Consider the following 24284-nt stretch of genomic DNA (forward strand, 5'->3'; position numbering starts at 1 on the left):
CACAGGTTTCCGTCCTCAGGTGCTTTTCACCTGTGATTTGAAACAGGGTCTTTCACTGACATGTAGGTCAGACCAGTGGGCCAAAGGCTTCCATCTGAAGAATCTGGGGTCTAAAGTCAGGTCCTCCTGCTCCTGAGGCAGTGCTGTACCAACTGAACCATCTTCCCAGCCCAAAGCAGACCTGGGTTTCTGTGGTCCAGGGATTGAACCTAGGTCTTCATGCATGGTGAGTACACTCATCTGAGCTGCCCAGATTCCCAGCCTTCAGTCCTGCTCACTGGAATGTCCATAAGTCAGTGATCTTCAAAGAACTATCCCAGAAAGCCTGACATTATGCACAGTAAATGACGATAACCCAGAAGGAAGAAACCATTTACTGTCTTTGTCCAGTCTTTGTTCTGAGCATCAGCATCTTACCTGGGCAGCCTCATAGGTGATGGTCTTGGTCTCAGTGTGGACAATAGGTACATCTTTGGTTGGGATTTCACTTTTCACAGCATTGGCAGTATCTGAGATGGTGACAGTCTGAGTCTTTACCAGAGGAGGCTGTGGGCAGCAAAGAAACTGAGTTGGCTAAACCTTTCCGCAGGCCGTGGAGAGCTGAACCTCTGACATTGATCTGATCGAAGCGTTAGCTTGAGTCAAGCAAAAGTTGGAGTCACTCTCCAAAGACACGATTCCCAAGAAGCCCTGACAAGGTGTCACATCTTGAGAAGGTATTAAAAAGCGGCATTACTGTAATTACTTCCATAAGCTTAATGGAAAATTATAACACCAGACAGTTTATGACCGGTGATATAAAACACTTTAGACTGACCTTCAGAATTCGAATGTACAATTGTTTGCCAAATAGAAATCCCTTTCATTTGTCCTTGTGACTGTACATTATAATTAAGAAAACCAGGCACACTTCCCCACTAAGTACAAATGCACATGGAGCAGCAGACGCCCTGGAACACATTTCTTGGAATTCATTAACTTCTTTCAAATCAATGTCAGACATTCACTTTGGATTTACTGAGAAGAAATAGTATTTGGAAAACTAGAAAGAAAACAAAAATCAGTTCTCCCACCACCTGGTGATTAATTTCAGAATTCCAAAAGAATGAACATTAGTGGAATGGCCCAGGCCTTCTTGCTTATCTGCTCACCTTTCCCGGGATCCCAGTCACTCTAGAACTACCATTTGATTGCGATAGGTTAAGTGGCCCTTCACCTTAGGACAGAGTTAGTGTCCGTGATCAACGGCATCCCAGGGGTGGGGGCAGTGGAAGTGGTGGGCTGCACTGGATAGCAGTCTACATTTTCATTGAAAAATCAAATGTTAGTGAGGAGCACTGGGGCATTTCTGAGCATGGCTCAGAACCCTGAAGGCTCCCCCGCAGGAGTCTCTAACTCATCTCTTGCCAGAGCTTGTCCTTGAGAAAGGAAAGAAGAACATTCTTACACCAGCTCCACAAAAGCAAATAGCTGGAGTTTACTCCTCACAGTTTTGGTAAGTTGTCAGAAGAGAAAACATGTCTAGTCCGAGGGAGTTCCTCTGGACGGCAGACACTGAAAACAGCAGAGGCCACGTCCTTTACTGCCACCACTACCGCCGCCTCCACAGACCAGATTCTGGCCCTCTCCCAAAGAGTGTCCTGAGAGCGGTACCATCAACTCAGGCACTACCTGGAAACTTCGAATGAGTGTGGGGAACTGGTTACCCACACGAGAGTCAAGAAAGGATCCGCTCTGGGTCTCAAGGCTCTCAGCTGAGGCAACAGGCTCTTCACTACTGTCTGCCCTTTTTCCACCATGTTGTAGCTGGCAGGAAGCTGGAGTCACTGAGAAAGTTGAGGCACTGGCCTGTTCCTCCACTCCTAAACACTCCCCACTTGGGCCCGCTGGCATCTCATTAGCATCAAGATAGCCAGCTGCCCTCTGCTCCTTCTCTTCCGCCTCCTTGCTGTTTGTGGAGAGGAAGCCAGAACCAAAGCTCTGTGGAGATGTCGGTGGGGAGGTCATCAGGCTCTGACTAGGAACTACGGACTGCTTGGGGCACTCCCATTCAGAGGCAGGGTAGGTGGATGGCCCTTTTGTCACGAGAGCCACCTCCTCTGTGCGAATGCCATTTACACTCTACAAATAAATGAACACACACAAAAGCAGGTTATGAGTAAGTGGGGGAAACAGAAGGGAAACTGAGAACCAGCAATGACTTTTAAGAAGTCTCAAACAGATTCATGCTGTAATTACCAAGACTCTTGACTCCAAAGATGGTCCAAAGAACTGCTATTCATACATGTATCGGGAGCTTAAGCAGTTTCAACTTTGTTAGTAAGGTAACAATTTCAACGCACCTCACAGTGTTCTGCACTTGACATGCCTACAGCCCTCAAAATACAGCATGTGCTTTCATCCTGAAGGAGTTACTCGGTCACTCCTACTCACTGCCTCAATTATGCAGAAGACAATGTAACTTGGGAGTTAATCAAAACATGTTCTCGATGAGTTCTCATATCTCCAAACTGTATATATCATATTGGTCCCTAAGAGGAAGCTAAAATTCAGACTTTTGTCAGCAAGGAGACAGGAGTTGAGTCCATAGATGGCTTCAGTCCCAATCCTGATGTCAGGTCCAATAGCAAGAAGGGGAACAACCAGCAGCTGACATGCTTCTTCACAAATGAATGGCGCAACACTCCAACCACAGAGTGAGAAAAGTCCAGGAGACAGAATTCCCTCCTGGCTACATGTTTCTCCTCATGGGGACATGAGATGGATATGTATACATGTATATGTGCATACACATGTACATATTTAGCTTTTGCTACACCATTTTTTAAGTTTGTAGCTCTGAAGCAGTTCATCATACAAAGTTGAGCACTGACATATATAGACTAATCTGAACTTAAAATCCACCATACATTCATTTCACCTGCTTGCTTGACTTTCTAGTAATCTTCAGTGTCACCGACTCTGGCTGCTAAGAGGAGATGCTCTTTGGCAGGCCTCAAATCTCAGAAAGACCACTTAACATTTTACCACTTAACATGCTGTGTAGGAACTCAGCAACAGAAAGGGATCTTTTAAGAAGGTGTTCCAGGGGAAAATACACAGCTTGGACCAGCTGACATATTTTAGTGTCAATCAATCAATCAATCAATCATCTATCTACCTCCCTGCCTACCATCTGTCTATCTAATTATATTTAAAAAATCACTGTGCTCTTCTTCTGTAAACCAGCCCATGTTGTGAGGAATATAAACTAATGCCCTCTTAAGGCCCTGAACCCTGGATCCACTTCATTCCTGAGCCATCTTCAAACAGGCAAGTGACAAGTGGCGAGAGAGCATCTGGAACAGGTACACGCTGAATCAGACAAGGACATCTTTCATTAGCTGATTATAAGTATTATATAGGACATGCAAGAGAACTGAAAGTCTGGAAAGTTCAGCTGTCTGGAGACCAGACATGAACTATTCTGACTAATAGCATATGAATTTCCTCATATTTAAAACGAGACTAACATTTAGCTTGGCTTGTAGATCAAAACAATAACACCTATGAAAACACTTTGCAATTCTAAGGCACCAACCCACTTCACATAAGTCAACCAATCAGCAGGGCAGTTATAATGTGCTAGGCCTAGAGAACACAGAACAAATGTGCCATTGCTATGAGCACACTGGACTACTTTCTAACATCCTTATCTCACAAGGTTTTGGTTTTTTCCCCCCACTAAAGAGTTGACCAAAAGTAGCTGACAAATGGGCTTTCTCAAGCTGTTCACTCACCCCAGCTCTGGGAAGGACCAAGCCCATTTACATGCAGCATGCAGATGGTAGCAAACTTCTCTGCATAACTTCCCTACAACTGGAAGGCTGGCTGACTATGACAGCTGAACAAGGGTCAGCTTTGCTGTTGTTGTTGTTGTTTGTAAACGGCATCACTGTGTACAGGGGTTGCCATGAATTAGTGGTTAATCCTCAAGTGCTGGGATTACAGGCATGCAACACCACGCTTGGCAAGACAGTTTTGTGTCAGTCTGCAAAAATGATAAGTGACGGTCTGTCATCAAGAAGTCATTTGTTAATTAAACACTGCTTAGGTTAGCACCTCCTTCTGATGTTTTGTTTTGTATGCCCCTGGGCAGTGATGATGGCTTTCTTTTCCCTCTGCAGTCCTGGGAACTAAACTCAGATCATTAGGCTCATAATGCTGAGCCATCTCTAGGCTGGCCCCTTGACTCTAAGTTGTGTACTGCTGAGTAAAATTAAACAGATTGATTTTCCCCCTAAAGCAAATACAGAAGAGATCAAAGGTTCAAGCTGTAGAGAAAGTAATGTCAACAATAAACACTCAGGGCCCAGTGGTTGGTGGCACTTGCCTTTAATCCCAGCACTCGGGAGGCAGAGGCAGGCGGATCTTTGTGAGTTTGAGGCCAGCCTGGTCTATAGAGCAGGAAAGGCTCAAAGCTACACAGAGAAACCCTGTCTCGAAAAAACCAAAACAACAACAACAACAACAACAACAACAACAACAAAATAAACACTCATCGAGTACCTTGCATGCATCAACTGTCATAAATAGAAGACCAGCAACAGTTGGGTTGGTCCACCATGTACTGCACGCTAAGGCCAAGTCAACCTTTCTAGTTGGTGCCACTATCTTATCTCAGGGGCAATACAGAAAAACACTTGCTTGACATCCTCCTGGGCATGAGGAATGTACCATGCCCCAAATTAAACTTCCTCTGTTGCTGCCTGGCCCTCTAACCAGCTGCTTCCTTCATATCAGTTTCTATGCTGATAAAGACCAGCACTGTCTAGTAGACCAGGCCAGAGCCCGGAGTCAGCTCCCATGCTTTCTCTACACTCATTACCATTCTTTAACACTACATTTATTTTACTTAGTATGTATTTATGTGTTTGCGTACAAGTATATAGATGTGCACATGCATATCTTACACATGGAAGTCAGAGGATAACTTGTGGGAGCCAATTCTTTCCTTCCACCATGTGGGTCCCAGGAATGGATCTCTGGTGGTCAGGCTTGGCAGTAAGCTCTTTTATTCCTGGATCCACATCACTAGTCCAAGCCATTTCATTCAGTAACATTTACTCTACCTAACTGTCTCTGTTTTCACATTTCATTCAGTAACATTTACTCTACCTAACTGTCTCTGTTTTCACATTTACACATTTACTAGCTTTACTGGAGCTCCACTTGGTTTTTAAGAGACACAGAAAGGTTTTTCACTGGGATGGAGCTTGCTGACTAGGCTAGGCTGGCTGGTCAGCGAACCCAGGCATCCCCCTGCCTCCACCACTCCAGTGCTGGGATTTTAAGTACACACCACCACACCTAGCATTTATATCTGGTTCCTCACTCTTGCATGGCAAGTACTTTACCAACTAGACCACCTCCCTAGTCCCTCATTTAATTCTTTACCATCTCGCTTTGAGGTAATCATCATCCTTGTGTTATAAATGAAGGAATGAAGAGTTTAAGCAAGTCAGAGCTAGGGTTTATTTAGATTTAGCTCTGCTATGGTTCTGAGGCCCCTCTTCTTCCCACAGCACCAAGTGGCTTTCTGAGTAGGACCAATGCATATGTCTGACCATGCTCAAAAGAATGACCATCACAACAGCCCAAAGAACCCATCGCAGGATCTATTTTAGTGGCTGACATATTTTTAAACATAAGACATTTGAAAAGATATAAGATAAGACTGGCCAGGGGATACAAGTCTCATGACAAGAGAAACCCATAATCTGGCATCTAATGTCAGTGAAGAATCGTAACTGACAGTGCTGTTGCCTTTGGCCATGACCATCATCAGCACAAGCTACTATATTATATAACACTGCACAACTGCATGAAACCAAATTAGCCTGGAAACTATGAAGGGAGCTTGCCAGAAATATGATCTGACATATGGCTGTGTCTGAACCATCCACAGTGAAAGGCAAAATTGAGGCTTTATGTGACTCTGAGGTGTTTGTTGGTCTAGCTGCTGCTTATCTGGACTATTGGGAGACTTGTGGGAAGAAGCAGGCTACAATAATAGACCAGATACCTGTACAAGGCACTGTGGCAAGATCCAGCTGGCTTCACACACATGATAAGGGCCAGGTGCACACCTCTAATCCCAGCACTTGTTACAGAAAGGCAAGTCTCAGTGAGTCAAGGCCAGCCTGGTCTACATAGTGAATTCCAGGCCATTCAGGATTACATAATAAGACCTTGTTTCAAGAAAAAAAAAAAATCTATCTATCTGTCTGTCTATCTATCTATCTCTATATCTATGTCTATATATGGAAAGGAAGTCTACTAGACAATACTTAGTTGAAGTGGAATATCATTTGAAGGTTCAATCTCATTTAAAAAGTTAATAGCTCCTGAAGCAGACACAGGAGATCAGGCATTTAAGGCCATACATATTTTGAGTTTGAGGTCCTGGGATACATGAGATCCTATCTCAAAAATGCAACACCCCATATCCCCCCAAAAAGTCATGGTAAATATGAGAATTTAATATAGTATGTAGAAAAAACAGGATTTTCCCCCTAAAGGCTTTCTACTTGTTCAATAGGACTGTATCTTCAAATTTTCAAATACTCTGTGTGTGTGTGTGTGTGTGTGTGTGTGTGTGTGTAAATTACAAATCTGACTGTAACTTGATTTGATTCCTTAGTAAATTTTTCACATTAGAAATCTGCCTCTGGGCCAGGTGGTGGTGGCACACGCCTTTAATTCCAGCACTCAGGAGGCAGAGGCAGGCAGATTTCTGTGAGTTCAAGGCCAGCCTGGTCTACAAAGCGAGTTCCAGGACAGCTAGGATTGTTACACAGAGAAACCCTGTCTCAAAAAAAACAAAACAAAACAAACAAGCAAACAAAAACCATTTCAAAAAACGAACAAACAAAAAATCTGCCTCTGGAATGGTGAAGACACGCAACAGAAATATGACTTGTCTGTCAAAGTCACATCAGTGGCTGAGGGTTTAGATCAATGGCAAAGCACTTACCTACCATGCACCAAAACTCAGGGTTTGATCCACAATATTGGAGGGAAAAGAACAGTAAAAGCCCAAAGCCATGTTAGCAATTAGAAATATAAAATATTAATGATCACAGTATCCCTCAAATTCATTTAAATAACTTGCTTAGTGATATACACTGAAGACACACACTGGTAGCGTGTTTATATCTACATGTTGATGGAAGGAGTGTTTGGGATTGAACCTAGAGCCTCTGGTGTGCTCTTAGCCCCTATTTCTAGTCCTTAAAATATTACTTTTGGGCAAAGCATGGTGGCACATGCCTTTAATCCCAGCACTTGGGAGGCAGAGGTAGGTGGATCTCTGTGAATTTGAGGCCAGCCTGGTCTACAGAGCAAATTCCAGGACAGCCAGGGCTACAAAGAGAAGCCCTGTATTGAAAAACCAAATACACACACACACACACAGACAAAGAAGCATGAAGCAGAGCAGTGCAGACATCTAGTCCCCACATGGATGCAGGTTCTTCCTGAGCATCTAAAGTGTGGCAAGATTACAAATTTAATGGGGGAGGCTCATCTTTTCACTCTCTGTCACAAGTTCTCAACCAGGTCTGCAGCAGGTTGTGTGTGTGTGTGTGTGTGTGTGTGTGTGTGTGTGTGTGTGTGTGCGCGCGCGCATATTTGCACACTTATGGTGATGGGTATCAAACCTGGGTCTTTGCACATGATAAGCAAATGTTCTACCACTGAACTACATCCCCAGCCCTTATTCTTGGTACATTTTAGAGAAAATCACCAGTTAGAATCTTGAAAAATCTCTGATAGAAGAATTGAAATAGGCACACTACGCTTACATTTAAAAAATATTCCTGAACAAACACTGGACAGGCTATTTTGAGTGTGTGTATACAGTATGTGTGTGCACATGCCTGTGTGAGTACACATGCATACCATGGCATGCATTCCACAGGATGTGTGTGTGTGGGGAAGGGGGGGTCAGAGGATGACCTCAGGTGCTATTTGAGAGAGGGTCTTTTTGCGTTCTGCTGTATGCCAGACCAGCTACCTCAAACACTTATGCAGAGTCTCCCAGGAGCACTGGGGCTGCTGATGCTCCCACCATGCCCAGCTAGCTATGTGGGTAAATTACTTGATGATTTAAGCCCAGGTCCTCACAGTTATGGGAAGGTGCTTTACCCACTAAGCTACCTCCCCAGCTCAATGGGCTATTTTATATTTTTGGTTGTGAGCCTAGCCTTTAACGGCTGAGCCATCTCTCCAGCCCAATGGGCTATTTTAAAAGAATACTTCTTATGTAAGTATTCAATATTAAGAAGGATAATACTGATTCATCACAAAATCTACCGTCACTTTAAAGTATAATTAGCTCATTGATGCTTCTAAGCCTCAAAACATATCTTTCTATATTGCAATTACCCAAACATTTGCTTTGTGAAGTTAATATCCACCAAGAGTGCCTTGGATTTAGCACCTTGTAACCAAGCCCACCATGGTTATTAAAAAACAACCAAAGGCTTTCATTGTTACGTTTAAAAAAAAAAAGACTTAAGGCTGGCTTTTAAGTACCCACTTTTGTTAGTTTTGTTTTTCAAGGAAGAGTTTCTCTGTGTAGCCTTGGCTGTTCTGGAACTCTCTCTGTAGCCCAGGCTGGCCTCGAGTTCACAGAGACCCATCTGGCTCTGCCTCCCGAGTGCTGGGATTAAGGGCGTGGGCCACCACTGCTCAGCCTGAAGTACCTACTTGACGGTACAATCAACTCTGTAATATTGTCTGCCATGACTTGTGGCTTGTTGAAACACAAATATCTCAAGGAAAGTTGTTGACACACCAAGCTCATCAAACGGTGTTTCTCTATGTTAACAAGAAAGGGATTTGTTAGGCTTTTTTAAAAAGTTGTATACTAATTTAAAACTTTGTGTGTATATGTGCACGTGCAGGTACAGTGACCTGTGTGTGCACATGGAGTCCAAAGGCTGACTGTAAGTGTCTCGCTCAGTTGCTCTCCATCTTATCTTTTGAGGCAGGGTCTCTCACAGAACCTAGAGCTGGCTGTGGTAGTATCTTCCTTTTTCTGCCTACCCCAAAGCACCAGGGCTACAAGTGTACACTGCCGTGTACAGCCTGTTCTGTGGGCACTGGGAATCCAAACTCAAGACCCATGCTTGCAAGCAAGCATTTCATCTACTGAGCCATCTCCCAGTCCTAAAAAGACAGGTTTTGATGAGAAAGGGGACTGACGGGTGAAAGTAGGATTGGGGTAGAAGGTTCACACAGACAAAATCTCCCAAGAGCACATTACCCTTGATTTGCAAACCCAATAGGAATGCACTGCATTGCAAAGGCCACAGAAGCAGCAGGATCAAGGTTATCTTGCTAAGCACAGTAGGAAGACACTCAGCAGAAGAGGTCAGCTCCTGGTCCTTAACTAAAGTAAACAATAAATATCACAGTCACATATATTATCAACAATGTAATATTCCCAGTTGGTTTGCAACATGCAAGCTAAAAAATGTAGACTCCAATCGTGATAACATCAGTTAACTGCAAGTGCTCTTTCAACAAAAACATAGCAAAGCTTCATGTCTCAGGGAAGAATGGCTTTAACTGCCTCAGGAAAAGGCTTAAAAAACACAATAAATGTCACGATATAGTAATATGATAAATATTTATAATCTCTTTCCTATTTTGAGAAACTATAAATATCAGTGTTTGCCTTGATTGTATAATAACCAGTAGGAATATCAACCTAGCCATTAACAAAACAACAACATTCACTTTCAAAATCACTTTTAAATGGGCACTTGCAATAAAAGCTCAATCAGATGTGGCAGCGGCTGCTTTGGTGATGACCACGTGTAAACAGCACATAAAGATGACAAGCAGCAGTAGTCATTCTTCAGCCAAAAAAGGAAACAAATGAAGAAAGAACAAAAATCACAGAAAAGAAAAACATCCCTGGTCCCCACTCCCAAAAGCTTGTAAACATCAGCTTCCAGCACATTAAAATTCAGGCCACTGCAGCTTTCAAAGGGGCATCAGGACCACGAACCCTGCAGACGGGGATAAACTAACAGCAGCCACATGTGCCTGGAGGAGGTGACTTCAAGTCCTTCCCTTTTTACCACCGTGCGCTGCTCCTCAGTACCAGTTCTCTCTGGGTTTAAAGTCTACGTGCTGGACACAACCCCAGTGCTCACGAGTCCCCATGAGTCTCAGCCATGTTCAAGGGCCGCTGCTGTCTCTGGTCTATCAAGCTTCTATCCGGTAAAAGAGCTGATTTGGGCAAACGTTTCACCACACTGTTATTTTACTAGACTTGAAAAATTTGGTTTCAGGATAAGGACACACAATACAGCCTTTCTTTTCCAATGAAGGCAGTGAAACTTGCCAATAACAATAATCCTTCAGTTTTGGCTTCAAACAGTTTTGACCTTGAACGTGCTAGGCATGGCTCTGAGCTAGTTATGATTTTCGAAATGGTACTGTTATTAGATTATCCCCGGATAGATGACTGTAAACACAAACAGCTTCAAAAACCATGCCTGATGCAAAATTTTAACTATTAGCTAATAGAAAATTTTGCCTTTGCACTGCACTCACCGCACGGACTCCACAGATCACATGGGACCCTCACATGAGCAGATCTGTACAAGTCGGGGGGCTTAAGCAAATGTTAAAGGTTATGCAGAACATGGCTGAGAAAACAGAAACCTTGAGTGGTCAGTTTTACCTCATTACACTGAAGGATCAGGACAGAGCAATGGAGAGGAAAGGAGGCAGAAACCAGCACAGAAGCTCCAGTCGTTTACAATGGAACAGCATTAAATTTGTTAGCAAGACTTCACAGAAACCTCATTTCCAAAACCCATTAAGGTCTCTCTCTCTCTCTTCTTTTAAGGGACAGGGATCCATGGGCCTTGGCCTCCTTGTGTGGACAAAGCTGACCTGAGAATGCTGATCCCCCCTGCCTCTACCTCCCAAGTGCTGGCATTACAGGTGTGTGCCACCATGCCTGGCTTGATGAAAGTCTTAATAAACACTTAGGAAATTATACCCCAACTTGATGTCTAGGAAAACAGCATCTTGATTCCATGGAACTAAATGAAATACAAAATATTTTTAGGTACTAGCTAGCTGTGGGTCCTCTCCATGAAGGAAAATCCTAGAGTAATGAAACAGCTTTCTATGCTAACATGTTCAACCAATTCTGAAAAGGAATATGGCTTAGAGAAACACAGAAGCACTTTTTCTGTTATTTAGACATAACCACAGGTTATATATCTCGAGCTGGTAAACAGACCACTTCACAGTGTGGACTGTTTGGTGCTTTAGGTCCCCAACAGAAAAACACATTAACATCCAGAGCTGTGACACTGAGAGAGGGTTTACCCAAGGTGAGATAAAAGAAGTGACAGTGCTTCTTAATTCCATATTAGAGGAATAAGCTCTCTGCACACCCACATGTTCACACCCACTCCACTCTTCAATCTACAGTCTGATCAGAGTGGCAATACGGGATGGTTAATAACTACTAATTTATTCAGTGCTCTTTAAAAAAAAGCACAAAAGGCAAATCAGCATAATAAAATGTGACAATTGCACGTTACTTTGACGGGTTAAATTGGTTAGAAAAAATTATTTTTAAAACTTGACACAAAAAAGGCAAATGAACACAAAGTGATTTAAAACAATATTTTGAGAATTGAACACATGCCTCTGCATCAGGACTAAGCAAAAAGGCAATTACTGGGTGCCGACAGTGTTTTCTAGGTAGGCATCTCAAGGTAACTAGCTGAAGCACACATTCCCCTTCCCCCTGTGGGTCTGCCTGTGTCCAATATCACCAGCTCTAACTTCTATAACAATTACTAGCAACCAGAAGCTGACTTGCAGTGAGAGCTATTCATCATAAATCTACACAGTAACTAAGCAATTAATATGAGAAAAACATCAAAGAAAACGTCCCCAAAGAGAAATCCTGTGGCAGCTTTCTTTAGGCTTAATACCATGCTGAACTGCTAATGGATAAACAATTCATTTAAATATGACAGCCAAAGGATCCTGGACAAGGGAACTGAAAGGAAATCAGGCTTAGGGCTTATTAAGAACTCCCAACAAACAGGTACATAGGCCAAAATACAGGGAGCAAAGACACTTTCTAAAGGACATTATTTTCTGCTAACTTACCAACAAACTACTGTCCCCAGTGGACTCCAAATCAGGGGCTTCTCATCAAAAAGTCTTTATTCTGACAGTAATAATCAGAAAAGCAAATGTATCCCTTCAATTCCTAATCTCAAACTGATGCAACTGTCTGAAACACAGAAGTGTACTGAGATGTATTTTTGATTATGTGCATATGTATATGTGGGAGTGATATGTGCAGTGCTTGCAGAGGCCCGAGGCCCTGGAGTTACAGGCAGGTATAAGCCACTTAACATGAGTGCCGGGAATTGAACTCAGGTCTTCTGGAGAGCAGCAAGCACTCTTAAGTGCCGAGCCATCTTTCTAGACCTCATTATGCTTTTAATTAATTAATTAAATATTCTATTCTACTCTATTATGTATACAGTATTCTGCCTGCATGTATGTCTACTCCCCAGAAGAGGGCGCCAGATCTCATTACAGATGGTTGTGAACCACCATGTGGTTGCTGGGAATTGAACTCATGATCTCTAGAAGGGCAGCCAGTTCTCTGAACCTCTGAGCCAGCTCTCCAGCCCCCCTCATTATGTTTTCTAAATGCTGTGGTGGTCTGAATGAAAATGGTCCCCATAAGCCCAAGGAAAGTGGAACTATTAGGAGGTGTGGCCTTTTGGGAGTAGGCGTGGCTTTGTTGGAAGAAGTGTGTCACTGGGGGCAGGCTTTTGAGGTCTTAGGTGCTCAAGCCAGGCCCAGTCTCTCACTACCTTCCCGCTCTCTGCCAATCCAGATGTAGAACTCTCAGCTCCCTCTCCAGCACCATGTCTGCTTACATGCCAACATGACGGTAATGGACTAAACCTCTGAACCGTAAGCCAGCCACAATTAAATGTTTCCTTATAAGAGTTGCTGTGGGGGCTGGAGAGATGGCTCAGAGGTTAAGAGCACTGACTGCTCTTCCAGAGGTCCTGAGTTCAATTCCCAGCAACCACATGGTGGCTCACAACCATCTGAATGAGATCTGGTGCCCTGTTCTGTATAATAATAAATAAATAAATCTTAAAAAAAAAAAAAAAAAGAGTTGCTGTGGAGCCAGGTGGTGGTAGTGGTGGTACACGCCTTTAATCCCAGCACTCAGGAGGCAGAGACAGGAAAAATCTCTGTGAGTTTGAGGCCAGCCTGGTCTACAGAGTGAGTTCCAGGACAGCCAAGGCTACACAGAGAAACTCTGTCACAAAAAACCAAAAAGGAAAAAAGAAGAAGAGGAGGAGGAGAAGGGGGAGGAAGAAGAAGAAAAAAGGGTAAAGAAAGAGTTGCCATGGTCTTGGTGTCTCTTCATAGCAATAGAAACCCTAAGACAAACGCTTATTAGATAATTCTAGAATCTGGCTAAAGAGAAGGTGTATTTAGGAATTACTATTTCTTTACTTTATATAGGAAATTTGAGACAGATCCTTTAAACCCAACAAAACAAAACAAAGTGGGTAGATGGGTAGTCAGCAAGTCTGTTAAAGCCACGATCAACACAGAGCATTTGGAAGACAAGGCACTGTGTTGTCATGGTACTTCATGTTCCGTTTAAGATGTACCTGATGCCAACTTCCAATTCCTAGCCATAAACAAAACAGTACCAAGGCAGAAGAACAACAAAAACATTCAATCAGCTTCTGGTTTGTGAGGGAAATCCAAAAACCAGTCCCCACAGGCAAAATTCCAATCTATCTTTGTTTTTGTGTGGCCACGAGCTAAGAATAGATTGTTCTTAAATGGGTAGGGAAAAATATTTAGTGGCATAAAAGTTGTACAAAACTCAAACTTGAGCGTCCGATGAAGTCCGACTGGTGTGCAGTCACATAGTCTCCTGCTGCCGGTTTTTAACTTTCACTATGCTGTGGCAGAGCTGAGGAGCTGTGAGACCACACAGCCTGCAGAGCCTGGCATCTCACTGTCACTCTTTACAGAGAAGCCTTGCCAACGACTCATTGACCTAATGTACAGAACTCATGATAATTTGATAAAAAACACAAGAAAAATGTACCAGATTGAAGTCAACAATGTATTTCAGATAAAGACAAACATTCCCTTTATGACATCATACTCCAAAATGAGTTTATACATGTGAGCACGTATACCAGTCTTGATATTCTGAAGTGAAAATAGTTGACTTTTAGCTATGATAAAGGATAACTAAACCAAATTACAAGACGTTAACAAGAGAGGTCAATATTTAGTGGCATAGTGGCATCCCACTTGAGGTCCTTTAAGTAAAACAGTGACTACAGAAGATTAATAAAGAAAAGGCATGGCCTCTGGGCTTCGCATAGGCTTTCCTGGCTGCCTGCAGGTACTGATTAGGCATACCATGTTCAAATTTATCTCAATACACAAGAGTCCATGTAAAAGTTAGAGTTTATCCATTGCCATCTGCTATCAGTAATGTAGTTACCAAAATGATCATTTGTTATATACAAGGCAAGGTGGTACCTGGGATACAAAGGTGACAGATGGTAAACAAAGATGAACAAATTGAGGGCTCACCTTTGACCCAGACAGCAGCCCTCAAAGGGCAAGGACCTTAACCCCACAAGAGGGCTGCCTTTAACTCTAACAAGAACTTTCATATAGAGGCCAGAAATGTCTTTCTCTTTCTTTTGAAACAAGGTCTCACTATGTAATCTAGTCCGGCTTCAACTGGCTACCCTGCCTCAGCATGACTCAAGGAAACTCTTAGAACCCCTGCATTCAAGACTGATAAACTAAGCTGTGGAGAGACACCCTGACTTAATGCAAGAGTGACTTATACACTCTCAGCTGTCCACAGACGCGGTCATCTATCTTGGAAGATACTGAAGCACAAGTCTCTAAATCTCAAAATTGCGTTGTACCGAAGAGTCAAATGCTGGAGGGGAGACAGGCTAAACTAAGATCTTGTCAGATCCTAAAATTCGGATGTGCTATCTTTCTGCGTCCTTGCAATGCACACAAGAGTGCAGGAAGTAGTCATGTTTTCCTCTGAATTTCTCTCTTCTACTCCCCACCCCCTCCCACCACCCAGTTCTCCTCTCTCTGTTTTTCATTGCCCTGGGGATCAAACCAGGGCCTCATGAATGCTAAGCACACACTCTGTGACTGAGCTATACCCCCTTTTCTTTAAAGCGACAGCAGAGAAGGAAACTTTGAGAGGCTAACTGCCTTTATTGATCTAGGGACCATAAAAGATAGCTGGGATTCTATACTCTTCCCTCTTTCTAATCTTAGACTTATCTATTATTTACCCCAAAGAGGATTCTAATTATCGTAAATGAAAGGACACTGAAACCACCTAGGATATCAGTCACAAAAGATGAGGAAAAACATGTTTCAATAAGCTGGTATCTAGTCATACAGTTAATAGTTTATTAAAGTTATTTCATTTTTAGCCTGTATTTCAGACCTGTGGAAATAAGGAACAGTGGTAACGGGAATTTTATTTACCAAATAAAGTCCCCCTGAATTTAACCCTGGGGATCACAGCTACCGTTGTCCTCTCCTAGCCTAACCCCAAGCGTAGAGCTTCATAACCATTCGGCAGCTTTCCCCAGCCCAGCACCCACTGCAGTGCAGTGGCAGGGAGAGCAGGCTCACCAACACTGCAGAGGAATGCAGAGAAGGGGCTGAAGGAGGGAGTCCCACAAAGCAGGACAAACAGAGATTAGGAGAAGCTGCCTCCAGCTAGTGTCACCAACAGTGGGGACTGGGTAGGGCGGGTGTAATAAAAAAGTGAAGTTTCTCTGTGGAGAACACTGTAAAGTTCAAGATTCTATCATCTGTATGAAGTGTAAAAGGGAAGGAGGGCAGCTGTGTGCAGAGTCCTGTGGAGCAACAGCGAGACAGTAGTTCAGTGTGGTTTTGTCTTTTCCAAATAAATGACCACTGGGTGAAGTGTAAGTATACATTCTTATTGGTAATAAACTCTAGAAACAACTGAACCTTGAAGGTATAGAGTGTCCCATGGGATTATCCACAGAAGTGACTTAAGAGGCCCCTAGGTTCTCTGTGGACAGCAGGATAGCTCCAAAGGTGACTCCAGTCTACTCTTGATCAACAGTCAGTTCCCTTAAAGTTTCTACTAACAATGTAAACAAAGTTGTAAACTTGCAAAAGGAATCTACTTCATACTACAGATGCTAGCCATAAGCAAACAGCTAAAAAACAGGTCTAAAATATAGAAGCTGGGCCTATTCCCAAGTATACTCTACTCGAAGAATACCATCTGAATTTATTAAAAGACAGATAAATTTGGAAAGGCATTTTAAACTTCACTAGTTTTAAGTGCTTGGTCAAATACCAACCAGGAACAGACAGAAATAAACATGGCTGTTTGCCCCCTTCCAGAAATAAGAATCTCAAGAGGCTCATGTGTGTCTGTTTTTTCCTTTTCCTTGAATTCTATCTTCCTAGTCCCTCAAAGACTGAGGATGGAATCGCCATCAGTTCCTGAAACATGGTGCAGGTCCATCTCATGAGGTAGATTTGTCTGGAAACATGGGCACCAAATAGTTAAGTGATTTCCTCAAGTCACTCTAGAAATGACCCACAGGAAAACAAGGCAAAAATCCAAGACTTTACACAGGTCATATAGATATCTTTAGTCCACATTACTTATGGATCTGCCATGAAGAAGGCGACCCAGGGCAAAGCGATACCCAGTCATTGGAATGCCCGTGGTACTGAGAACAGAGTGAAGTGGGGAAGGACGTAATGCTGTTTGCAGCTTCAGATACAAATCCTGGCAGCATTAACCTGAGATGGTCCAGGCCTGAACAGCCGATGCTTGTCCTCTCCTAACTATGACAGGTCTATCTTTTGAGCCGTGTTGGTCAGCTTGTTCAACAGAAGGGACTGGCATCCCCCTCTCAGCAGCTTCACTGATAAGAAATGGCTTCTTTGTCAGCAAAGATCTCTGTGGATCCCTGTCACACTTCAGAACACGGGACAGCACCACTGGCTCGCACTCAGCTTTTAATGGATTTGAAATAATTCCAATATCAAAGGAAACAAAAGTCAGGGTTGCGTTTACAATAATTAATAAAAAGTTGTGTACAGTGATGAAAACTGCAACTTTAGGAAATATAATTTGAAAGTTACAAAAGTACTGATAAAATTTTAAGATTATTTTCCTTTTAATTCCTAAAAAAAGACTTACACTAACATAGCCAGTGCTAGTTTCACTTGTGTTTCGTTAAGGAAATCTCACATCTGTTTCACAATAAAGGGGCACACTTGGGATTACCATGTTCTGCCCTGCAAAGCAGTTTTGCAGTACTTCAGGCGGCTTTGCAAGCCCTCTTTTCTAACGAGTGAATCAATAAATATGCTTAATTACAAAATATTTGTTATAAATAAATAGACATAACAACTTGTGACACAAACCATATACATTCAATTTTTTTTTTTTAAATCTAGCCTGGTCCTTGCTTCTTTTTTCCAGTTTTTTTGTTTTCTTTAAAACTCCAATAATAACAGAGTACCATGACAGTTTTCAGTAAATATCAGATAATTGTGTCTGTCGAGACAACACAGCAATACTAGTGAGCACTGAAGAGCAGCAACAAAATCTTGGTTTTACTGTTTGTCTCTCTCTCCCTCCCCCCTCCATCGTTTCAAAGGCAAAATTCATCTTTAGGAATTTCACTGATGAAAAAGCATTAAGAAGTAACACAAAATATAGTAGTCTCAATGTGACGACCCTAACTCTGAGTAACTCTGAGTCCAAGACAGAGTTTGTGAAGCTAACAATTCGTCCAGACAGATGCATTCAGATGCCATAGAAAGCAAGCGACATCGTGCAAGGTTAATAGTAAGGTAAAAAACCACCATTGTAGGCATCCAAGCGGTGCTCCGAGGAGGGCGTGCTCACCGTCGCCTCAGGGAAGCCTCATAATCCACATGCAAACTGGACACATGTCACAATAGAAGCTTAGCTCGCAAGGCTATTAATTAGAAACAGCTGATCTCAACACAAGTGTGAAGTACAAGGAAACAAAGTATCTTTTAAGCTTATTATAACAGCTAAATATTGCTTCTAGCAATAATTACTTAAGCCATAGGAAATGATAGTATTTTCATTTAGAGAAAAGTGTGTTTACATACAGATCTTGAGTTAATCTGTACTCCAGGACTTTTAAAGGTAGGTAGTCTGAAGTTTTCAGCCCTGGCTGGAGGTTCAGGGACACCAGCACCATTTCCCTAAACCAAATCAGCTCTGTGTATGAAAAGACAGCATTTAACCTCTGCGTGATGCTTCTGCGTTGCAGGCAAGATACCGTTGTCTACCCTGTACAGCTCATACACACTGACAAAAAGGCCACAGGTGTCACAGCTCCTTCCAGAAAAGGCCTTTGTATGTACCGATTCCACACTCTAAGAAAAAGAGTGGTTATGGATTTTCGGATTACAACTATCATTTTAAGGCTTTTGAAAGGTTGGGAAGTTGAATTTCTTCTTAAACTACAGAGCCCATGCCGCACAAATGGTTCTAGGAGACTGGGAAAAGAGTCCATCCAATGTTTTCAGAGTGTCCCAGCCTCTGTGAGACACAGAAAAGGAGGACACAGCAGCAGTCCACAGTAAGAGCATGCAGGGTGGCTCTGGGGTGAGTACCACCTGCCATGCACCTCAATCTGATTTGCCTAAATGTATTGACTTTGGGGCAGGCACGCTGGCTTGGACAATCCATTGCTACTCCTTTTTCCTCACAATGTGTACTCTCCAAAGATCCACATTTTATTATTGGACAGGAAACATGGCCACAAAAGGTCTCTAGAGCAGTGAAGGGTCAAGATCAGAGGAATGATGTAGGTAATTACACATTTGAAGCCACAGACAGGAGTTCACTGGTTTTAGTCTTGACATGTCAGACGAGCACCCTGTTTTCCAATCACAGAAAGATCAACCACCAAACAGCCAGTGCAAGGACCAGGAGGAAAGACATCATGAAAGGGACACGAGGAGATGGGAAAGGACTAGAGTAGAGGAGGCACTTTTTGAGAGCCTTGTGTTCCTCGGGGATTGGAATAGAAACCTTGGGAGCAATCTCTTCCTTTTCTTGCTGGGGCAAGGTTCTCTCAGTGGATCTCTCTGGCCTTTTAGTTTTCTCTTCACCCTGTACTAACAGAGCACGCTCCTGTGCCTGCTTTCACGGTAGAAGATCAAGAAAGACAGAGAAAGATGAACAAAATGACAGATGGAAAATGCTTAAAAGTGACACTTGGGGATGTGCAAAGGTGTGGAAAGGTCTTCTGGATGCTCTTGGTTTTAGCTTCTCTTTCCTTTGGCAATTTAACCTAGCAGTTTCTGTCACCCAGCAGGTTTAACTATGTAATTAAATTAAAATTTAGTGTTTGGAATAAACTGGCATTGGAAGACTTGGAAGTTCAGGTGATCACTGGCTTCCCTTTATTCCAATACTTGTTCCTCAGACAGGCTATTCACACGTGACTTTTTTTTCACGTACGGATTCAGGTTGCTTTACATTGCTTTAGCGCTGCAAGTAATCACTGGATCAGGCCAAGAACGAAGCGTTGGGTAAAGCTACTTTTCCTGACAAATGGAATGGCAGAATATAAAGAGCAATGTTCCTATCTCCTCAGAAAGACTTTAACTGCAACAGCTCAGTATGAGAGTCAGATTTTGCTCAGGGGACTAGAAGTAGTCAAGACTGCAAAATAAGAACAAAATGTATAAAAATTTATAACGTACCTCCAGGGTCTACCCTGGGTGGGGACAGGGGCAAAGAGGAACAGAAAAGAAAGGAAAATACATTCCCACAAGACCTTGAAGGATTATACACTTAGTGAAAGATCCACCCCCAACTGGCCAACTGAGACTCTCCCCTGCATCTCTGTGCTCTGCTCTCTGTGGCCCAGGCAGACAGCATCTATGAAAGGAAGAACTTGGCTCTGAGCTCTCTTAGTTGAGGCAGCCTTCTCCGGTCAGTCTGGAAGTTGAATACTGGTTCTTTGCACACCCCCAAGCGGTATGGATCAGGGAGAAAGTAGCCAGGGGACTGGTCAGCAAAAAGAATAAAAGGAGAAGATAGGATGCAAAATTATAATGATTTTTAAATGAAAATAAGGTGGGAGAAGAAAGACAACATAAAAAGAACAGGTATAATTAAATTCATTTTCTCTCTGAGTACACATTAACATCTTCATGCAGCTTTCCAAACAGCCATGCGCCGAAATAAGCAAATTGAAAACTGCAGATGCCGCTGCAGTGGAAGTGTGATGTGTTAGGCCAAAGGCTGTGGGTGGGGGTTTACTAGTGTAGCAAAAGAAAAAACTTTTTCAGCCACTGTTGCTGAGTTGTGGGGTTCTCTGCTTAGAGCCATGACCAGAGCAAGTTTTAGTGAGCAGCACAGTTACAGCAGCAGCTTTACCTCTGGCCCACCAACCTTCCTTTCCGAGGGGAGGGTAGAAGTTTTCTTCACCTGGTCATACACAAATTATATAAAGTTCAGTTGCCTCGCAATGCAATGACAATGCTGCCCAAGGCAGGAGAGGTATCCCCAGAGAACAGACACGTTAGCCTAACCATAAAAAGATATGCCAAAAAGTAGAGCTGTCCCAGTACAAAGATTAAGACAGTATAGTCACTTATTCCATTATTCATTCAAAGGGAATATATATGTGTGCATAAAGCTAAAATAATTTGAGCACCGCTCAGGGATCGATTTGAGTGTATGAGAAGTCCTTTCTTTAAAGTTCACAGAATGGTACTGCCATTCCCAGCCTTAGGATGATTTCCAAAGGGTTTCTATTTAAAGACATTTTCTGAAAATGGAGACCAATATGGAGTTTACCCAATGACATCCAAGACAGCATCAAGTTACTTTTCAAGCTACTTTCAGAGTCCAAAATAGAACTAGAAAAATATGCAGGTACAGTCTGTAGGTGGGAGAGGGTGTTAATAGATGAGGCAGTAACAAGCCACTCATGTGTAAAACACCAGAGAAATAAGCAAGGGCATTTAAGATCATCCATTCTATAAACAGGCCCAACAAGACAAATGGCTTGTTCAGAGCATTTCATTAAACTTTGAATGGCTAGTAGACCCTCTCAGTCAAATCAAACCACAACTATCTTTTAGACCTTTATGAGTCTTATTTCTGAGGACACATCAAATGAATTATCTGCCTTTCAAAGTGTGGTGGTCTTACCCAGGAGGGGTTATTTTCCTAGTTCAAAGTACATGCTATAGACTTAGAACACTAAACTAATGGCCATGTATGTCTGGGAACAGGGCCTGAGAGGACAATGCAAGGGAACAACTGTTTCCTACTACCCCAATGACTAGTCAGCTGCCTGTTACTGAGGTGTTCTCCCACCTCATTTGTGAAACTGTTAGCGAATTTTAATCTAAATTTGAAAAACACAAAAGGTTTTCTTGGAAGAATTTTTAGCCTCGTCTGTAGCTGCAGAAACTAAGTAATAAGTGATATAACTGGATAGTTTACCAAGAATCCTGAAAACAATTTAAACCCAATTTGTGTTTTGTTTTAGAAAAGATTCTCACTATGTTACCTAGTTCTGCCTCAAAATCCTAAATTAGGCAATCCTTCTGCCTCAGCCTCATAAGGAGTGGAACACACGGGCATGCCTGGTAAATCTCAGATTTTACTGGGGGTATTAGTTTGCTTTTCTCAACTAGAACTGCTATTGTTTGGGAGGGCACAAAGTAAGCACACAATTAAAAAATATATAATCAGTCATTAAGTTATGGTGACTGTTTATATAAATGACATACTGGCTAGAGATAAAGAGTTTAGATGTAAGTTTGAAGAGATACCACCTTTAAACAGATTTATTTATTCTGAGGTAGGGTTTCCAAAGTAGGAAATAGTAATAATAATAGAGAGCAGACCCTGAAAGGTATTTCTGAACTCTTCTGACCATAACAGTCTCAGAAAACAGCTGGTTGAAGGTTTGATGTTATGCTAGATAAATCATCAGTTGTTTTTGTGAAATTGAGTGTTCTACATTCTCTGGCGTTAGGGCCTCCTTTGTTTCTTATATAACTGTGAGCAATCATTCCAGACATTTCTAAGTTGTACAAATGTTCAAATAAAGTTTTTAAAAAATGTACTCCCTTCCAATTGTGACCTTACTAAGTTTAGCAAACTCTCTGGGCCTGGAAGGCAAATTTTGAATATAAACAAAGCTTTACTGGCATGAAGTCAATTTATAAACACAAACTAGCCAGAAACAGGCAGCTTCAAGCAGTTCTCAGAGCCTAGTCCTAAAGGACTACAATTGAACTGAGCTGCATAATGACCATGAGTATCTGATTATTAACTTTATAGCAGCAACAAACTGCAAAGGCCACCAAAGCCGAATTTCAGCTCTCCACTTTCAGACACAGAATATTAGCATACATAATTAAAAGACTTGTTGCATTCAGCTTCACAGTCATGTGAACAAAGTACTTACTCCATCTCCAGTAGGGACTTGCCCGTTGATGTTAAGAGTTCGGAAGGGTGAGTGTGTGGATAAGCGTTTATCCCACTCACTAGGTCGTGGTTCGGGTACCGATTCCATAAAGTTCTTTTTCAGCTCACTGATGCTGGCATGATGCTTTTTGATTTCTTCTTGACTCTTGTCTAAATCCTATAGTTGAAAGGACAAAGAGGTAAAACAATAAATAATTGGGACCAAAAACACACCAAGGGCAACTTATCAGAGACTGGGCACTGGTAGAAAACACCACATCCAAGCAGACATTACTGGCCTGTATTTTGCATTAGGATTGTAAATATACAACACTGTTTGCCTCTTTTACTTTTCTTTTTTCTTTTCTTTTCTTTCTTTCTTTCTTTTTTTTTTTTTTAAACAAAGTGCTGTACTTGGAAGCAGTGAAGCATCACAATCCCACAGCTCTTGGAGGCTGAACTGCCCAAGAAGAGCTTGCTCCTTAATTATGTAACTCCTCTTCCACAAAGGATGCAAAACCAGATCTCCACCTCCTCATCCTGAAAAGGTAACCCCACAATTCAATCAGCCTCAGCTTGATGAGAAGTGACTCCGGCTCAGCTCAGGCAGGATGGAGATAGCAACAGGGAGACAGATGAATGACGGACATGGTAAATGACCTCAACTTCTACGACCTACCATCCTTGGTGAGCTGCAACACTGCAGAGTCCCTTTCCGTCCACTGCAGTACTTTTGCTTCTCTATTACTAAGACCTTTTTTTTTTTTTTTTTTTTTTGGATCAAGTTTATTACTAAAATTCCTAGTTCCAGCCTCCAAAGCCAATTGTTACTACCTCTAAAAAAATCAAAGGACGTTAAAGATTTTTTAAAATTATGCATGTGTGTGTGCATGTGCATGTGCATGTGCAGGTCAGAGGACAACCTCAGGTATCCCCCTCGGAAACATTGTCCACCTCTCTCATTGGCCTGGAGCTTAACAAGGGTGAGCCTGGCTGGCGACCAGGTTCCAGGGATGCTCCCGTGTTCATCCCCCCAGCGCTGGGATTACAAGTATGCACCACCACCACGCCCAGCACTTTTACATGAGTTAAGGGTACTGAACTTGGGTCCTCACACTTTACAATTATATATTTTTCTTTTTCAGTACTTTCCCTACAATATAAAATCTTATGGTTTCCCAGTTTTACTTCTCTTAATACAATTCAAAATAGGGACTTGCTGGGCCTGGGGGATGTGGCTCAGTGGTAGAGTGCTTGTTAGCATTCACACAGGCCTAGGTTTGATATGCAACACCACCCACAAGAGGACTTCCAATGACAGTCAATGGAGTCTCATATCTCTCCTTGATAATTTTAAATAATACAATTGTTGCAGCAGTTTGAATACTGGACAACTAGAGGTAGATGAAAATTTCTTTAAGGTAACAGTCGAAGGAGAGATGATCAAAACTAAGGCTAATGAATCATAGGCTAAGACATTCAGATTTTTTTGTTGTTGTTAAAGAGAGATACATTTTTTTTGAAAAGCAGTCTGAAAAATTTAACTTGAAAAGACTCAAATGTTCTTTGTCTAACAATACACACACACACACACACACACACACACACACAACCTCAAAAATTTGAGTTTCAGGTCACAATAGCTGGAATCTGAAGCTATAAA

At 42.3% G+C, this 24284-nt stretch overlaps 1 protein-coding gene across 22 annotated transcripts in view; it reads right to left on the bottom strand.

The window, feature by feature from the left end:
• Epb41 (erythrocyte membrane protein band 4.1) overlaps positions 1 to 24284 on the bottom strand; it is a 165170-nt gene that overhangs the window by 12099 nt on the left and 128787 nt on the right. For 6 of the 22 annotated variants that reach the window (XM_036177794.1, XM_036177778.1, XM_036177777.1 and 3 more), the window contains 3 exons: positions 22623 to 22799; positions 20573 to 20623; positions 418 to 546 (listed from right to left, as the gene is read on the bottom strand). In XM_036177794.1, the coding sequence (XP_036033687.1) occupies positions 418 to 546; positions 20573 to 20623; positions 22623 to 22799 (357 nt within the window). Of the gene's footprint in view, positions 1 to 417; positions 547 to 1671; positions 2122 to 17137; positions 20201 to 20572; positions 20624 to 22622; positions 22800 to 24284 lie in introns of those variants that run through there. The other 16 variants (XM_036177792.1, XM_036177791.1, XM_036177798.1 and 13 more) reach the window with 9 other exon arrangements.

Source organism: Onychomys torridus, chromosome 2 (genome assembly GCF_903995425.1).
Source record: "Onychomys torridus chromosome 2, mOncTor1.1, whole genome shotgun sequence".
Taxonomy (NCBI): domain Eukaryota; kingdom Metazoa; phylum Chordata; class Mammalia; order Rodentia; family Cricetidae; genus Onychomys; species Onychomys torridus.